At 46.6% G+C, this 19660-nt stretch overlaps 1 protein-coding gene across 2 annotated transcripts in view; it reads right to left on the reverse strand.

Moving 5' to 3' along the window:
• PDLIM1 (PDZ and LIM domain 1) overlaps window positions 1-19660 on the reverse strand; it is a 39398-nt gene that overhangs the window by 15946 nt on the left and 3792 nt on the right. For both annotated transcript variants that reach the window (XM_083505494.1, XM_083505495.1), the window contains exons 2-3: window positions 13190-13341; window positions 938-1022 (exon numbers count right to left, since the gene is read on the reverse strand). In XM_083505494.1, coding sequence (XP_083361620.1) covers window positions 938-1022; window positions 13190-13341 — 237 coding nt within the window. The remainder of the gene's footprint in view (window positions 1-937; window positions 1023-13189; window positions 13342-19660) is intronic.

Here is a 19660-nt window from a genome sequence, read left to right on the forward strand (position 1 = left end):
GAACTTCATCCTCCCCACAATCTCCTGCTGCCTGATATTTTATGCTACTGGTCATCGATAAAATCTAGTGGAAAGAAACCTCAACTTAATTATGTATTGTGTGATGGATTACATCCTAGTGCTGTATGTCCTGCCAACTACTTTTCTAGAGGCTAAATTATGGAGCGTGGCCCCATCTGGAAGGGCCTACTGTTTTGACTAGGCTTTCCATATTTCATAGAGTGAAAACCTGGACAGAAATGTGATTGAGCTTTTTAAGGCAAAGTTGTTGAGCTTTCTTGGGAGGAAAGGGGGGCAATGTTGTTGTGCAAATCACAAAAAATGAGGTTTTATAGCTTTTTCTCCCCCCCTGAAATTGCCAAAAACACCACTTCTGATACACCACTTCTGATTTTCCCATACATTAAAGGCTTTCCCGCCCAAACTCAATTCCCGATGGCCGAATCAAAAAACATCTACAGCCGTACCTTGCAAGTCGAATGGAATCCATTCCAGAAATACGCTCGACTTCCAAAATGTTCAGAGACCAAAGCGTGGCTTCTGATTGGCTGCCGGAAGCTCCTGCAGCCAATCGGAAGCCGCGGCGGACATTCAGCTTCCGAAAATCGTTCAAAAACTGGAACACTCACTTCCAGGTTTTGATTGTTCAGGAGCCAATTTTTTCGGGAGCGAAGGCATTTGAGATCCAATGTACGACTGTATATGGATTCACGATACGCTTTCCTCCATCCTCCACAACTTACTTTTCTCCTCAGCCTATACTGGGCATGCATGTGTTATGCCAAACATGTGACACACAGTGTGCCTGTGCCTTTAGAATAAAACACAAGCAGCAGCTATGAGAGTGTCATTTATGCTGCGTCAACACGGTTCAATCCATACCTGCAGCAGGCATAGTCTGGCAGAAAAGAAACAGAGCCTCCTTCATGTTACTCACCTGTGGCTGGGATGCCAGATTCATCTTGTATGGATTGGTTTTCCCTTCCTCGGTAACCAGCGGCGACCATATTTTTGATTCAGTTCTGCAAAGTAGAGCGTCTGGTGGTTAACACTAGAATTCTCCACATTCGTTACAGGATTTTGAAGTTTCAAGACGTTTATCTTGCTCCACACAATTCCATAATTTGGAATTCCCCCACAGCAGCAAGAATATTATTGGCCCAAAAATGGAAGCAAGAAGAGTTACTGTTGATTGAAGAATGGAGGATGAAGTTAATGGACTATGCAGAACTAGATAAACTAACAGGAAGGATTCGAAACCAGCGAGACCAGAAATTCACGGAAGACTGGAGTAAATTTATGGACTATTTGAAAAGTAATTGTGAAGAACAGATGGCATTTGTAGGGTTGCAAGAAGTTTTGTGAGGAGTATTATTAGAAGTATTGTAAAAATTGACAAGGGGGAGGATGATTTGTTAAGAGATGTAAAGGCAATATAAAGTTAAGAAATGCATAAGAAGTGGTTAAAACGCTGGATCATCAGAGGTGCTGATGGAAGTCCAAAAAGATTGTATAAGTGATAAGTTTTGTGGTACATTTTATAATTTATATGTTAAAATTAATTAAAAAAATATAATAAATAAATAAATTTGGAATTCCCCCAAATCCAGGGTTTTGGGGGTGTTTCTTTTGCTTCCGAACTTTTTTCAGGAGTAGGCACAGCATGCTGTACTTAGGCAAAGTCACAGCAGACATTCCGTGTGTCTGGGAAATGTCAAAGTCTCCAGAAATAAGTCAGATTCCTATTGAAGTGCTTTAGTCCACCATCTCCAAGGCTCACCCTAAGAGTGGGAAATTTAACTTAGCAAGACTTGCACCAGCAGTTTTGTGCAATCTAATTATTTATATGCCAGGTTTCCTCAGGGAACTGTGGGCCATGTGCATTATTCCCTTAATAACAACCTTGCAAGGTAAATTAAGGGAAGAAGCAGTCACTGGTCCATTGGAGGATCATGGATGTGAATCTTTCCAATATTGCTCATTCTATCGAGGATCCAAGTACAGTGGCACCTCGGGTTAAGTACTTAATTCGTTCCGGAGGTCCGTTCTTAACCTGAAACTGCTCTTAACCTGAAGCACCACTTTAGCTAATGGGGCCTCCCGCTGCTACCGCGCCACCACTGCACGATTTCTGTTCTCATCCTGAAGCAAAGTTCTTAACCCGAGTTACTATTCCTGGGTTAGCGGAGTCTGTAACCTGAAGCGTATGTAACCTGAAGCGTATGTAACCCGAGGTACCACTGTACGCAAATATGTTTTTTGTTTCTCTACAAATAACTCTGAAGAGGGCCTTTTTGCTTGTTTGTTTATTACGTTTCCATCCCATCTTTCCTCCACGGAGCTCCAGGTGGTGTACGTCAGTGGTTTATAACCAGTGTTCCCTGGCACCCTCGGGTGCCTTGAATGGTGGTCAGGGGTGCCGTGGGCAACACTGGCCTCTGTCCCTCTTCCCTTCCCTCCTCAGATGCCCTCTTGCGTCTCTGCCTCTCAAAGGCTTGCACAGCTGTTTGTTGCAGCAGCCCGGGCTATGAGCTCCCCAGGCGAATGGTGCCAGGGGGTGCTTCCCAGGCCCTTGAGGGGCAGTGTGAGGAGGCACCTCTCTTTGGGGCAGGGGGGGTGGCAGCTGCAGCTGCCCAGAGGACCCCAAGGAGAGGGGAGAGGAGGCTGGGGGGGAGAGGAGGCTGAGGGAACCCTCCACAAGGGAGGGCATTCGAAAAGGGTTGAGGGGCTGCCAGCTCTGCAGGCAAGGGGTAGCATAACTGGGTTCCTGAACCCCACAGGGGTGCCACAGAAAGAATGTATAGTGGTACCTCGGGTTAAGAACTTAATTCATTCCAGAGGTCCGTTCTTAACCTGAAAACTGTTCTTAACCTGAGGTACCACTTTAGCTAATGGAGCCTCCTGCTACCGCCGCTGTGCGATTTCTGTTCTCATCCTGAAGCAAAGTTCTTAATCTGAGGTAATATTTCTGGGTTAGCGGACTCTGTAACCTGAAGCGCCATGTAACCTGAAGCATGTGTAACCCGAGGTACCACTGTAGTTAGTCAAGGGAGCCATGGACCCCAAAAGGCTGAAAACCTCTGGTGTACATACGGTAGTTCTCCTCCTCCTCATTTAATCCCCACTACAACCCTATGAGGTGGGTTTGGCTGAGGGCAGCGACTGCCCCAAGGTTGCCCAGTGAGCTTCATGGCTGAACAGAGAGCAGAGACCAAACCCTGGTCTCCAGAGGTCCTAGTGAAGCTCTCTAACCCCAAATAAAACTTAAAACCATGGAGAGACCTGCTTTGAACAAAGACATTGGATTCTTATCCCATTATACATGACTAAGCCATTTCTCACCTTCTCACCCCTTGCCTTTTCCTGTAAGACCTATTACAGTCGTTAAGAGTCGTCAACAGGCTCATCTCAGCTATCTGCCAATCTCCCATTCCCACCACCCTTCTGAGTAATACCCCTCCCCACCTTCTCACTATATAGAAGGATCTGGCAACTTCTGTTTCAGTGTATCTGAAGAAGTGTGCATGCACACGAAAGCTCATACCTAGAACTAACTCAGTTGGTCTTTAAGGTGCTACTGGAAGGAATTTTTTTATTTTGACTATGGCAGACCAACACGGCTACCTATCTGTAACTGGACCCAAATAAATATTAATAATAATAATAATAATAAGATTTTATTTATATCCCGCCCTCCCCGGCCAGAGCTGGGCTCAGGGTGGCTAACACCAGTAAAATTACAATATATATATATATTTAAAGACCAATTTAAAATACAGGTTAAAATGCAATTTAAAATGCAGCCTCATTTTAATAGTAGCCCATAGATCAAAACCATAAGGGGAGGGAAACATAAGGGTCAGACTGAGTCCAAACCAAAGGCCAGGCGGAACAGCTCTGTCTTGCAGGCCCTGCGGAAAGATGTCAAGTCCCGCAGGGCCCTAGTCTCCTGTGACAGAGCGTTCCACCAAGCCGGGGCCAGTACTGAAAAGGCCCTGGCCCTAGTTGAGACCAATCTAACCATCTTGCGACTTGGGACCTCCAAGGTGTTGTCATTTGTGGACTTTAAGGTCCTCCGTGGGGCATACCAAGAGAGGCGGCCCCGTAGGTACGTGGGTCCTAGGCCACGTAGGGCTTTAAAGGTCAAAACCAGCACCTTAAACCTGACCCTGTACTCCACCAGGAGCCAGTGCAGCTGGTAAAGCACTGGATGAATGTGATCCCGTGGCAAGGACCCCGTAAGGAGCCTCGTCGCGGCATTCTGCACCCACTGGAGTTTCTGGGACAGCTTCAAGGGCAGCCCCACGTAGAGTGAGCTACAATAATCAAGCCTGGAGGTGACCGTCGCATGGACCACTGTGGCCACTACACCACACTGACTAATCTTATCCACTGTTAACAGCAGAATTCCTTCCTTAAGGGACATTATTCCCTCCATTGCAACTTTAAATTCACAGAGACATAAACAAAAGAATCATAAAATTGTGGAGTTGGACGGGACCTATGGGTCATCTACCCCAACCCCCTGCAATTCAGTAATGAACCACTTCAGTTAAGATACTTTGGAGCAGTTTCTGGCAAGAAGAATGAACCAAGTGGCATGCTACGCATTCCCTTATTCGGGAAAACATAAATAGTCCTCGCCTGGACTTGTCAGAAATTTATTTTTAAAAAGGGAGCGGCCTGCCGACCACAATGAGCTTTGCAACCCTATTATCAGTAATTAGAAATGTTCTTTTGACCTCCTACGGAATGAGAGCGCCTGCCACATAAACGCCGAGGGGCATAATCTCAACTGCAGAGCTTCCTTTGAGGATGAAATTCATGCAAGTCAGAGATATTGACCCCTTTCTCCATGATGTGCCCTGGTTAACCCTGACCAGGGAAGGAAGGGGAGAAGAGGTATATAGGCGTCGGTCCTGTATACCTGAAGGAGCGTCTCCACCCCCATCATTCAGCCCAGACACTGAGATCCAGCGCCGAGGGCCTTCTGGCGGTTCCCTCATTGTGAGGAGTGAGGCTACAGGGAACCAGACAGAGGGCCTTCTCGGTAGTGGCACCCGCCCTGTGGAATACCCTCCCTTCAGATGTGAAGGAAATAAGCAGCTATCCCATCTTTAAAAGACATCTGAAGGCAGCCCTGTCCAGGGAAGTTTTTAATATTTAACATTTGATTGGGAGCCAGACTGGCTGGGGAAACATTTGATTGGGAGCCCCAGAGTGGCTGGGGAAACTCAGCCAGATGGGCGGGGTATATTATTATTATTATTATTATTATTATTATTATTATTATTATTCAGCGCCAGCCCACCAATGTCTTTCCGGGGAGCTGGGTCACTTGCCCCAACTCATGGCAAACTAAAACATTTTTGGCGTGCACTAACATTACAAAGCGGGGCATTCCACTGAGCGGGAGATTCCCAGGCTCTCGATCACGGCGATGGAATGAGCGAGGAATGAAGCGAGCTCTCACCTTCCATTTAAAGAGCATTCCAAATTTGCAAGCTAAACTTAGCTCCCTAAAATATAAAACAGCTGCCTTTCCAAAAAAAAAGAACAAAACAGCTGCAGTTCCCAGTTACTTCGCTGGCGTTCGTGAGCACCCAAATCCTTGCGAAAGTCAGGTGGCTGGCATGCGAACAAACTTAAATGCCAGAGGAATGTTTTAGCAGACAGTCTAGAGCAATAGCTCTAACCACCGCACATTAAAAATCAGTTTTCTCGGCAGGGTCACTGGTGTCAGACACGTTTCGAGTAAATAATAACAATAAATCCCTCGAGAACCTCTACTTTATCTCTTAAAGTAATTTTCCTACTTCTCATGATGGCTGCACAGAAGGAAAAGGTTTTGGGAGATGCTTTCAGCGGCACTGGAAGCCAAAATTTGAAGAGGGGAAAGTATTCCAGCTTCAGCTAATTGCCGTATAAATTTGAACCTGGCCAAGAATCCTGCAAGTTTGCCATCGAAACCATAACCTGCCGAGACAAAATTATTGTGACCTTTTTGCCCACCTGAGAAGATCAAGTTTGCTGTTCTTTATTTCTTCCTGGTGACGGTTCCAAAAAAATAATCGGCTCTTGAAAATTAGATGAGGAGGCTTGGCGTCTTAGCAATTTCTTAATCCAGTCTTCTGAAGAAATAAGAGACTAGACCAATTCTGAGAGCCAGGTGTGGTGCAACTAACTTAGAATATCAGATAAAGCAAGGAACAACAGGTGTGTCATATTTCTAATTCACTAGGAGAAGAGGGAATTTCAGCTGATGCAGCGCTCACTAGCCAAAATTCCCTCTTCCACACAGTTGCTTAAGTTCACGGTCACCCTTTGCATTTGGTCAACCTCATAAAGAGACGCATCCAGCTTCCTTGGTGGTTACAAAGCTATTTTTCTCTGAATGAGAAAGCCTGTGACATTCGAATCAAGTCAGCCTTTATATTTAAGGAACACAATAACAGATGCAGAGTTGATGGGTTGTGTTGGTGTTTTTTTTACAGAGGCTGGCATCCATGCAGACTTGTTCAGGGGATAAAAATGGAAAGGACAACGTCGCCCTTGGCTCCGCTTTCCATCTGTACTAGAAGTTATCCAAACAAGGAAGCAAAATGTCTGATGTTTCCACTCTTACGGCTGCAAGAATAAGCTCCCTTTGTCCCCTGCAAGCAGCTGGGGCAAAATGCTTCGCTTGCTCAAAACAAAAAGTCCTCTATGACAAGAGAGTAGGCTGCCCTCTTTTAATACAGTTACCACGGAAGGAGTTTGGGGAGGAGGGGACCCACGATTTGGGGGTTCCGAGTTAAAGCAGTGCAGATAAGACGTCAGGCAGGCAGGGAAGGATGGGAGCTGGAGAGGGGGTCCACCAGGGTGGCGCTGTGGTCTAAACCACTGAGCCTCTTGGTTGGCGGTTCAAATCCCCGCAACGGGGTGAGTCCCCATTGCTCTGTCCCAGCTCCTGCCAACCTCGCAGTTCGAAAGCACGCCAGTGCAAGTAGATAAATAGGTACCACAGCAATGGGAAGATAAGCAGTGTTTCCGTGCGCTCTGGCTTACGTCACGGTGTCCCGTTGCGCCAGAAGCGGTTTAGTCCTGCTGACCACATGACTTGGAAAGCTGTCTGTGGACAAACACCGGCTCCCTCGGCCTGAAAGCGAGATGAGCGCCACAACCCCATCGCCGCCTTTGACTGGATTAACCGTCCAGGGGTCTTTTAGCTTTTTACCAGCAGGGTGGCAGCCCCCCCCCAACGGGTCGCTCTGCCACCTTTGGTGGGGCAGGGCTCCCTGTAGAAGCTGGAACCTGCACTGTTGCGCCCCCTCAGCACTTTGCGCCCAGGGCCATGGCACCAACTATCCCCACCACCACTGATATGATAGCCATGTTCAAATATATAAAAGGATGTCACATAGAGGAGGGAGAAAGGTTGTTTTCTGCTGCTCCAGAGAAGCGGACACGGAGCAATGGATCCAAACTACAAGAAAGAAGATTCCACCTAAACATTAGGAAGAACTTCCTGACAGTAAGAGCTGTTTGACAGTGGAATTTGCTGCCAAGGAGTGTGGTGGAGTCTCCTTCTTTGGAGGTCTTTAAGCAGAGGCTTGACAACCATATGTCAGGAGTGCTCTGATGGTGTTTCCTGCTTGGCAGGGGGTTGGACTCGATGGCCCTTGTGGTCTCTTCCAACTCTAGGATTCTATGATTCTATGCAATACAAGGTTCCAAAGCAACATGCTGGTTTCACCCTGTCAGTGAGCTGGGTGATACTTTTGGTCCACATTGTGAATGTTGATTTGGGAAAGGTAGGGGCTGCGTTTCAACTGGTTTTTGGACATGCTCCGCGACAGAACGGGGAATGTTGCTTGACTGCCTCAAGGTATTTCTCCCTGCTTTCTCCTGTCAAGTTAGGGCAGGTTTTCTCAATCCCAATAACTTTATTGTACTAGCCATTGGCCATGACAAATGTGAATAAAAAAATAAATACACATAAAGAGATTTTATCCATTCTGAAGGAAATCAGCCCTGAGTGCTCCCTGGAAGGACAGATCCTGAAGCTGACGCTCCAATACTTTGGCCACCTCATGAGAAGAGTAGACTCCCTGGAAAAGACCCTGATGTTGGGAAAGATGGAGGGCACAAGGAGAAGGGGACGACAGAGGACGAGATGGTTGGACAGTGTTCTTGAAGCTACCAGCATGTGTTTGACCAAACTGCGGGGGGGGGGGGGAGTGGAAGACAGGAGTGCCTGGCGTCCTCTGGTCCATGGGGGTCACGAAGAGTCGGACACGACTAAACGACTAAACAACAACAAAGAGACTAAACAACCACAAATCATAGTATCCAGATCTCTGCGTCTCCCAGTTACGCAGAACAATATAGAACAATTCTATATTGTCCAGGGGCTTCTTTCTCATCTTTTTGGCCGCCAGAGCAAAAAGGGCAACTCTGCCAGTCACTGGAATGCTTACATTGCTAAGAAGTCATAGGAGCTACTCTGCCAGGGAGAGACATCATTCCTATATGGGCAGTAGGGTGATAAATCACCCCCTGGGTCCAATGTATAGGTCTGGGTGATATATCAATATATCGCCCAGGACCAGTATGCAGATGGAGTTCTGAGAGAAAAGTCTGGTTAACACTACAATGCGGAAATCGAACGAAATACGGTGTATAATTTGAGGAGAAGCAAACAAGAGAGGTTTTCCCTTTTTTAGGGCAGGCCTTGTCTATAGCAAGGAGACATTCAACTAAACATACAGAGGAAAACTCCCGACAGCTACATAGCCAATCAAAGCATGTGTTACCTGAGAAGGATCAGGCCCCTCTGACTGGTTGCTAGGCAACACTTCAATCACCACCACCCTCTTGGTTGGCTGTCTGACAATAAAATTAACCTTTAGGTTACTAACTAAATGACCTTTACTGCTATACTTCCACATTATGCTTTTTTATTTGTTGGAAGCCACCCAGAGTGGCTGGGGCAACCCAGTCAGATGGGTGGGGTACAAATTATGATGATTATGATGATGATGATTAGGAGGAGGAGCAGACCATGATGTTGGCTTCACACAGAGGCATATCGCTGGTGAAACCCCCACCACTCCCGAGTCCCTCTGCTAGTGGCGTCTGCTAGATTTCCTTACCTCAGCTGAGCAGTTAAGGGAGCCCACATGTACAAAGTCTGCCTTTATACGGCACCCTGTTGTCTCACCTGTCCAGGACGGCGGAGGGCATAGCTTGAAAACGCTGCTCAGTAAAAGCAAATCTCAGTGAGGCCGGCTGGAGACTCAACAGGTAACTGGCTCTAAAATGGACCGTTTTTAGAAGGGGAGAGCATGTCAAGGCTTCGATCGCTGGGCAAGCTTTCTCAGCCTTGGGTTCCCTAGATGTTGCTGCACTACAACTCCCATCATCCCTAGTGAGAAGGGCTAGCCGTCAGGGATGATGGGAGTTGTAGTCTAGCAACACCTGGAGACCCAAGGTTGAGAAAGGCTGGATTTTGCGGGAAAGGCACTCTCTAAAGTTTAGCATCCGTTCTTCTGAAGAAGCCAGCTCTCTGAAATATCCCATACACAACATTCCAGTGCAAACGCACTTTGCCAATAGCCATCAATAATAATTAAACCTTCGAGAAGCAGCCCGTCCGTTTTAATGTCCATATATAGACAGACATGCATACGCAGCGTGCCAGACTAGGTTGAACGACACAGACGTTTCTCAGGGTCAAGGGAATTCTCAGGAAAATGACAGGGCTGGAGTGAGTCAAGAGAATTTGTGGCATTCCTGGAGTACATCCACCTCCCTCTATTTTTTTTGAGTCGAGTTCCTTGTTTTGCTCTCCCTCTTTGAGCTAATTCAATAGACCCTTAGTCACAGGCTTTTGTTAATGTAGCACATTTTGGTCCCTGATTAAAATACTTCTCTCTCAAGAGCTGTCTGGGTGGTTGCTTCACTTCTTGGACAAGTTTTGTGACTTAAATTCGGCTTTTCTGTGCCGCTGGCGATTGAATGAAAAAGATATGCTGCCAGCTCCACTTCTTGGAAGTGATTCTGCAACAGTAAAACTAACTTTGACACAGAAATTCACGGTGTTTGTTCCAAAGCTTTGGGAGGCAAGAGAGGAACAACAGAAGCGTCGTGCAACTATTTACAACGACATTAAAAGAGTTCACGCAAAAAAACGTATCTGCAGTTCCTCCCACCCCACAATAGTTTTTCTGATTACTCGTGGTTATATATTAGCCCAAGAGTTGCATAATCTTGCACAATAATTGCTCATCTCCATTCCAAAAAAAAAAAAGGAGAGGAGGGGAGGGAGAAAGACGTTCTTGGACCATGAACCCAACTCTTATGAGCTGATCTGGCAGAATATGAAACCTTCACATAAATCTCCTACCAGGAAAGGAATAGATAGCCAAAAGGCAGGCAGGAGCTGGCACAGAAGCCGGAGAAGAGGAGAGGGGCTTTGGAAGGAAGGAAGGAAGGAAGGAAGGAAGGAAGGAAGGAAGGAAGGAAGGAAGGGGAGAGTCCATGATGAACCAACCAGAAGTGCTCTCCCCCCCGGAGAGAAGGAACTGCTGAGAAACTCCTAGCCCTGACATGAGAAGATACCAGCAGACACTTGCTGCTTTTGCCGCAATCACAAAAGTCCGTTACAAATTTCAGCCCACACCAGGGGCATAAGATGGGGAGGGCTGGGGGGCCGGATGATTTGGGATCCCAGCCCTCCCTGACACTGGGGAACTCCAGGCCCCGGCCTTGCCGCTGAATGGCCGCCAAGGCTCGCGTTGGGTGGCTAGGCCCTGTGAACCTTCTGTGCCCCACACCTGCCCGGTGGCAGCAGCAGCAAGGGTTCAGCTGGCATGGCGGAGGAGGAGGAGGAGTTTGGACTTGATATCTCGCCTTTCACTCCCCTTAAGGAGTCTCAAAGCGGCTAACAATCTCCTTTCCCTTCCTCCCCCACAAGAAACACTCTGTGAGGTGAGTGGGCCTGAGAGACTTCAGAGAAGTGTGACTGACCCAAGGTCACCCAGCAGCTGCATGTGGAGGAGTGGGGAAGCAAACCCGGTTCACCAGATTACAAGTCCACCACTCTTAACCACTACACCACGCTGGCTCTCCGCCAGCGGGTTTTATTCGCCCAGCCAGGCACTAAGTGTGTAGTGCATGCAGTGCATGGCATGAGTGGCGCTGTGGTCTAAACCACTGAGCCTCTTGGGCTTGCCGATCTGAAGGTCGGCGGTTCGAATCCCCACAACGGGGTGAGCTCCCATCGCTCTGTCCCAGCTCCCACCAACCTAGCAGTTCGAAAGCACGCCAGTGCAAGTAGATAAATAGGTACCACTGCAGTGGGAAGATAAACCGTGTTTCCATGCACTCTGGCTTACGTCATGGTGTCCCGTTGCCCCAGAAGCGGTTTAGTCCTGCTGGCCATATGACCTGGAAAGCTGTCTGTGGACAAACGCCGGCTCCCTCGGCCTGAAAGCGAGATGAGCGCCCCAACCTCATAGTCGCCTTTGACTGGACTTAACCATCCAGGGGGTCCTTTATCTTTACCTTTAAGGGTGTGAGGAAATGAACTCTCTCCCTCCCCACCAACCCCAGCCTTCTTGCATCGAACAAGAAATTCCGAAAGAGTTTTGCAGTGGTACCTTGGGTTACATACACTTCAGGTTACATACGCTTCAGGTTACAGACTCCGCTAACCTAGAAATAGTACCTCAGGTTAAGAACTTTGCTTCAGGACGAGAACAGAAATCGTGCTCTGGTGGCACGGCAGCAGCAGGAGGCCCCATTAGCTAAGGTGGTGCTTCAGGTTAAGAACAGTTTCAGGTTAAGAACGGACCTCCGGAAAGAATTAAGCACTTAACCCGAGGTGCCACTGTATAAGCACATTCAGCCAAACACGATTACAGACCCCTTTCAGACCTTCCTATGTTGTGCAGGAAGCAGGAGCGGAGCTGGGGAAATGTACACCTTGCCATGTACTTTATTTGTTCAAAGCGTTCTAGATCACCCTCTATGCAAAGATTCTGTGGCAGGGAATAATGAAATCTCTATTAGACTATGAGGCATAGCAATAAAATAGGCAGGCAGATGGAACGCCTCCTATCGGCACATCCTGAAGCCATAATAAAACATCCCATTCCAACAGGAGACCAGAGTAGGCATTAGCCAAATTTCAGAGGGTTTCAAATTTCATAGCCAGAGTGCCACCACTGAAAAGGCCCTCTCACATGTCACAGCATTGTGTAGCAAGTAGTGGGGTGCTTAAAAGGGTTTCCTTAGCAGATTGGGAGGCCTGTACAGGGAAAGTATTTAGGTATTTGAGTCTTCCAGGGCTTTGTAAGTCATCAGCGAACCCTTGCATTCAGACCAGAAATGTACTGGCAGCCAGTAAAATTATTTAAGAACCAGTAAAATGTGGCTGCAACTGGCTGTCCAGCCAAACAGCTTCATTCCACATGCACTGCAATGTTGCGTCATGCTCAAAAACAGCCCTACGTAGAGCACATCACAGTAATCCAACAGGAGATAATCAAAGCATGAATTATTGTGTCCATGCTATCATTGTCAGGGAATAGCTGAAGCGCGTAAATGTGGGAAATTGCAGTCAAACAGAACTATGTGCGAGTGCTAGTTAGTGCATGAAAGGGTTAAAACAAAAGAGCTAGTTTCCTAGACTCAGCTTGGCCATGATCTCTCTTCTCTGATGAGAGATGAAGTGAAGTCTTCTCTTCCTGTTCTCACTCTCTCCGTGCCATGCAACTGACCAAAGGAAGACATGCCTAAGCAAACTCCAAGCTTAGAGCATGTGTTTGAAGCTATCTTGCTGTATTTTCTACCTGTGTTCTCCTTGCCGCTGCTTGGATAAATGCATGAATCTGACCTTTGGAATGTTTTGTAAGTAAAGCATTTTAAACTTAACAGTGTGTGCTTTGTTCATTGCAAGAGGGGCAGAAAGAGAGGAGTGCTGTATGCAACTAAATGGGATAAAAGGGTCTAACAACTTACATTCCTAACACCTTTGTGAGTTTAAACTCTGCTACTGGGTTCTCCTGCTGGAGAGTGAGGTTAGCCCTGGGTCACAGGGATTCATATTTTTCCTCCTACAGTAAACCAACCATAGCTGTGATATGTGCTCATTGAATACTTGAGCCAGGCAGATTTCATTCCTCCAATCCAACTGCTACTTTACCTGCCCACAGTCAGAATTATTTCATCTATGCAGCCCTTGATTTTGTTCTGTGCTTCTAGGTGAGTCATGCTTTCTGTATCTTCCCCATCAATGGACATGATAACATCTCCAATGCATAAATTGGCAGCTGCAGCTTTGCTGCCAGGGGTTACCTGCAAGAAGAAGAAGAAGAAAGATAAACAGAAATTGTCACCAAAGCAAAACTCAAGGCCCCAGGCTCTTCTTTGTATACTGGTCCTGGCTTGTTTCACAAGAGTAACCAGGAGCTGGCTACAAAGAAACTAGCAGAATGCCTTTGAATATTTTATTGAAAGGCACAAACATAAAAACTGTAAATGAATCACTATTAGGCCTCTGTAGTACAGTGCTAATTTTACTGGTCTACCTTATGGGGTTATTGTAAAGGATCAATGAGGTACTGTCTTGTTTCACACACCATTGTACAAAAACGGTGACTTTGTGCATATTAACAAACACTCACCAGTGGGGGAAAACAAACAGCAACATAAAACTGGACTAAAGGAAAAACGAAAACCCATCAATCAACCAGCTCCCTTTTTAGTTTCCCCTAGCTTAGGCTTTCACAATGGAATGATAGAATGAGTGGGAGTCCGCGGTTAAGAAAAGCACATTCATTCGCAATGAGCCATCTCTGAACTATTGCATACCAGTTTGCCATTCCTAACAAAAGAGATCCAAACATTTAGAACACAAAACATGGCACAGAAATGCTGGGTGTTTCTGGAGACTGTGAATTCCGGCCATCTTGGCCTTCAGTACTTTTCACGAGGGTAGAAACTTAAAAAGAAAAGTAGTATTTAAATGTAGTGTGAAGGCGGTTCACATTTCTGAGCTGTGTCTGCTGAAACCAGAGGGGTTCTAAAAGTAAAGGTAAAGGGACCCCTGACCATTAGGTCCAGTCGTGACCGACTCTGGGGTTGCGGCGCTCATCTCGCTTTATTGGCCGAGGGAGCTGGCGTACAGCTTCTGGGTCATGTGGCCAGCAGGACTAAGCCGCTTCTGGCGAACCAGAGCAGCGCACGGAAACGCCGTTTACCTTCTCGCGGTACCTATTTATCTACTTGAACTTTAAGGTGCTTTCAAACTGCTAGGTTGGCAGGAGCAAGGACTGAGCAACGGGAGCTCACTCCGTCGCAGGGATTTGAACCGCCGACCTTCTGATCTGCAAGTCCTAGGCTCTGTGGTTTAACCCACAGCGCCACCCGCGTCCCAGAGGAGTTGAAAGGTTCCTGAACTGGTGAAGATGAGATGTGCTTTATGGGGAGTAGGGTGATTTGATTTAAATCATATTGATTTAAATCATTAGTCAGTAAGACTTGATTTAAATCTTTTTTTACAGAAAGACTTATTCTTGCTGGTATAATCTAAATATTTACAACCAGTGGAAGGTTTCATTTTTGGAATAATAAATTTTCAGAGTAGTTTTCACAGTTCTACCAAAAATTACTGATTTGGTTATACTATTAGAAATAGTACATAGACCGATAATTATGAAATTATTGTGATGTTTAACAAGTGAACTGTTTATATTTGGATAACTTTTCTGCTGTACTTTATTGGAAGGAGAAAATAATCATTTCCTTAATAACAATTTGAACAATTTATTCAACTAAAGCAATAACATTATAGCATATGTATCCATGTTTGTTAACTGATGGGGTTAAACTTTTGTGTTTTTGTTTTTTTAACTTAGCCCGAGTTTTAGCACACATGAAAAACTTAAAACAAATCCTTATTTCCTGATGAATAGCCTTTGGACTATAATGTAACTTAAATAGAAAATTATCTTTAGAAAGATATTTCCTCCAAAAGCATCTTATTTTAAAAATCTGGTTTAAATAAAATCAAATCCATTTTTTTAAAAAAACTTTTTAAAAAACCATTTATTTTTATTCTCCCTGCAAAGCACTGTGATTGGATGGCATAGACTGTTATCCTCAGATACTGGCTCTGAATGGTTCTTTGCAGATCCCTTATTAACCCAATGAAGTGTTCTACAGAGATGACCCACCAGAAGTGGAATTAATTCACCTCCCCCTTTTACCAAAATAACATCTGATCCCTTCTTTAATTGCCTGGCCAACATTTTCTCTTGTTGACTCCATGTGCAACTGGAAGATTCCTGAACTAGTGGAGATGAGATTGGAGGATTGTCGGTCGGAGAATGGATGGCGGCTAACAGATTGAGGTTGAATCCTGACAAGACAGAAGTACTGTTTTGGGGGGACAGGAGGCGGGCAGGTGTGGAGGACTCCCTGGTCCTGAAGGGGGTAACTGTGCCCCTGAAGGACCAGGTGTGCAGCCTGGGAGTCATTTTGGACTCACAGCTGTCCATGGAGGCACAGGTCGAATCTGTGTCCAGGGCAGCTGTTTACCAGCCCCATCTGGTACCTAGGCTGAGACCCTATCTGCCTGCGGACTGTCTCACCAGAGTGGTGCATGCTCTGGTTATCTTAGGCTTGGACTACTGCAATACACTCTATGTGGGGCTACCTTTGAAGCTGACCTGGAAACTACAACTAATCCAGAACGCGGCAGCTAGACTGGTCACTGATTTCCTCAAAACAAGCATACCATAATAAATACAGTCGTACCCCAGGTTACATACGCTTCAGGTTACAGACTCCGCTAACCCAGAAATAGTGCTTCAGGTTAAGAACTTTGCTTCAGGATGAGAACAGAAATCGTGCTCCAGCGGCGCGGCGGCAGCAGGAGGCCCCATTAGCTAAAGTGGAGCTTCAGGTTAAGAACAGTTTCAGGTTAAGAACGGACCTCCGGAATGAATTAAGTACTTAACCTGAGGTACCACTGTACAGTCGTGCCTTAGATCTCAAATGCCTTGGGCTCCTGAATAAATCTGCTCCTGAACGATCGAAACCTGGAAGTGAGTGTTCCAGTTTTTGAACGATTTTCAGAAGCTAAATGTCCAGCGTGGCTTCTGGTTGGCTGTGAGGCTCCTGCAGCCAATCGGAAGCCACACCTTGGTTTTGGAACAGTTCCAGGAGTTGGACAGACTCCCGGAACACATTCTGTTTGAGAAGCAAGGTACGACTGTAGTTTAAAATTCAGATGAACGATACCTTCAAAAATCCCTTATAATGAGGTTAAAAGGACTGTTAGCACCAGCATACAGAATAATGAGAGTGAAAACTGGTCTTATCCTCCAAGTATTGTATACTGAACTATAACAAGCACAAGATAAGGTGGCAGGACTATTTTGTTTTTACATCTAAATTAAACAATAATAGCAGTCGGTGCCAGAAGCTGGAATAGTATTTGACTAAATCATCTCCCCATTATTTCACAAGCCGCACCCACTGTTTCCTTTGGCAGGCTGGAAACCGTTCCAGTAACTCTCCATGTGAAAATAGCTTTCCTGATTCTAACCTCCAGCTCTTTTAAAATGCTGTAGTAGAGCTGTCTGCAAGCATGGCTTTTTTCTCCTGAACAATAAATAAATGAAATAAAAGTGTCCTGCCATCCCAGCACACAGGAGAACACCCTGGGCAAAGAGCTCTTGGGGTATTTGCTATAGAAGCAGCTAACTTGCTCTATAGAGCCAGTTACCATCTTCAGGGTTTGCCAGAGGTCAAAAATAGCCATTATTGGTTTGCATACTGTATCCATTTAAATCAGGCACCCCCAGACTCGGCCTCCAGGTGTTTTGGGACTACAACTCCCATCATCCCTAGCTAACAGGTCAAGGATGATGAGAACTGTAGGCTCAAAACATCTGGAGGGCCGAGTTTGCCTATGCCTGATTTAAATGCCTAGAAAGAAACAACTCCCTATGATCTGGAATTAGCTGACCATCTGGCCGGGCTTCCCCAGCCACTCCGGGCGGCTTCCAAAAAAATATTAAAATACAGTAATGCATCAAACATTAAAAGCTTCCCTAAAGAGGGCTGCCTTCAGATGTCTTCCAAAAGTCTGGTAGTTGTTGTTCTCTTTGACATCTGGTGGGAGGGTGTTCCACAGGGCGGGTGCCACTACCGAGAAGGCCCTCTGCCTGGTTCCCTGTAACTTGGCTTCTCGCAGTGAGGGAACCGCCAGAAGGCCCTCGGAGCTGGACCTCAGTGTCGGGGTAGAACGATGGGGGTGGAGACGCTCCTTCAAATATACAATGGTACCTCGGGTTACATACGCTTCAGGTTACATATGCTTCAGGTTACAGACTCCGCTAACCCAGAAATAGTGCTTCAGGTTAAGAACTTTGCTTCAGGATGAGAACGGAAATCGGGCTCCGGCAGCGCGGCGGCAGCAGGAAGCCCCATTAGCTAAAGTGGTGCTTCAGGTTAAGAACAGTTTCAGGTTAAGTACGGACCTCTGGAACAAATTAAGTACTTAACCCAAGGTACCACTGTACTGGACAGTGGCTTTAAAGGTCAGCACCAACACTTTGAATTGTGCTTGGAAACAATAAAAATTACACATTCAAGTGATAACAAAATCAGGGTGGCTTAAAAAACCATCCATGAGTGGGGCAGTCCTTCTGAGGAAGGTGGGGCAGGCAGCAGCAAAACATATGCCTGCTCTCCCGAGGGGGGCATGGCGCAGAGGGTGCCCTGCCAGCTGCAGGATAGTCTCTTGGGTGCCTGGAGCAGCGCACACACCCTGCAGCCTGGGACGGAGAGAGCCACTCACGGGAGCGGAGCGAGCCGCCCATGGCGGATATTTGCCCGCCCGTGACTCCCAAGCCTCCCCCAGCTGTCAAAGGGGAAGGGAAGAATGTCGCTGGCAAAGAAGCGCAGTTCCCCCCCTTAACCCGACCTGATGGCTCGAGGTAGGCTTGGGAGTCACAGGTGGGTGGCGAGCCAAATGTCACCCCCCTCAGTGAGGGCACCTGGGGAGGTCCACCTTCACCGCCCCCCTTCCTATGCCCCTGGGGGCAGGGGGGTTGAAACAGATGGGCTTTTGGGTCACTTCCCAACCTACAGTTCTACAAATACACGAGTTTCACCAATCGTGCCTCTTATTACACAGCTGCTTGCAACGATTCTTCAACATCAACTTTGTTGGACTGGTCATGTCATGTGGATGCCTGATTATCGTCTTCCAAAGCAACTACAGTGGTACCTCGGGTTACATATGCTTCAGGTTACATACGCTTCAGGTTGCAGACTCTGCTAACCCAGAAATAGTGCCTCGGGTTAAGAACTTTGCTTCAGGGTGAGAACAGAAATTGTGCTCCGGCGGCGCGGCAGCAGCAGGAGGCCCCATTAGCTAAAGTGGTGCTTCAGGTTAAGAACAGTTTCAGGTTAGGAACAGACCTCCGGAACAAATTAAGTTCTTAACCCGAGGTACTCTATTTTGAACTTAAAAATGGAAAATGTGATGCTGGTGATCAACAAAAGAGGTTTAAAGACTGTCTCAAGGCAAGTCTAAAAAAATATAGTATAAGCACTGACAACTGGGAAACACTGGCCTGTGAGAGCTCCAGTTGGAGAACAGCCTTTACCAAAGGTGTCATGGATTTTAAGATGCTCAAACTCAGGACGCAAGGGAGAAACGTGCTAAGAAGAAGGCATGCTTGGCAAACCCTCACCATGATCAACTCCCACCTGGAAAGCTAAGTCCCCACTGTGGAAGGACATGTGGATCCAGAATTGGCCTCCACAATCACTTATGGACTCACTGTTAAGACCGTGTTCATGGAAGACAATCTTACTCGGCTATGAGTGATCGCCAAAGATGACGACTGAAGAAACATTGGGCAGTGTTAATTTTAGAGGAAGTAGCTCAGCATCTCTGTCGCTCTTGCGTCTCTTACTTTTGTACGGACGGCATTCCTATTTATTCTTGGGCAAAATGGATATTCTTTTAAATAAATATTCCTTGCTCTTCTGTTAACCCAATTCAGAGACATGGGTTTGAGGAAGAGGGAGGTTGTCTCACCTATAATTCCCTGCCAGGCTCACAGGATTTTAAGCTATGATCACCTTCAAGAAGGTGTGTATCACTTGAGCCTAAGATGCCCTACAGAACCTCTTCTGTGTCCAGCGGAATTCTGAACCACCTGCGACTCCTTTCCCTTTCTTCCATATAAGGGTTTTATTATATTTTTGATTTAGGAAAAGGAAAGGGGAACAGGAAGCAATGGAGGAAGGCAGTGAAGGAGCGTCTCCAAGCCCCATCGTTCAGCCCGGACAATGAGGTCCAGCTCCAAGGGCCTTTTGGCGGTTCCCTCCCTGCAAGAAGTGAGGTTACAAGGAACCAGGCAGAGGGCCTTCTCGGTGGCAGCACCCGCCCTGTGGCATGCCCTCCCATCAGATGTCAAGGAAATAACTACAGTATCTGACTTTGAGAAGACATCTGAAGGCAGCCCTGTTTAGGGAAGTTTTTAATGTTTGATGTTTTATCGTGTTTTTAATATTCTGTTGGGAGCTGCCCAGAGTGGCTGGGGAAACCCAGCCAGATGGGTGGGGTATAAATAATAAATTGTTATTATTA

The sequence above is a fragment of the Podarcis liolepis genome, assembly GCF_965112155.1.
Source record: "Podarcis liolepis genome assembly, chromosome: 5".
NCBI lineage: Eukaryota > Metazoa > Chordata > Lepidosauria > Squamata > Lacertidae > Podarcis > Podarcis liolepis.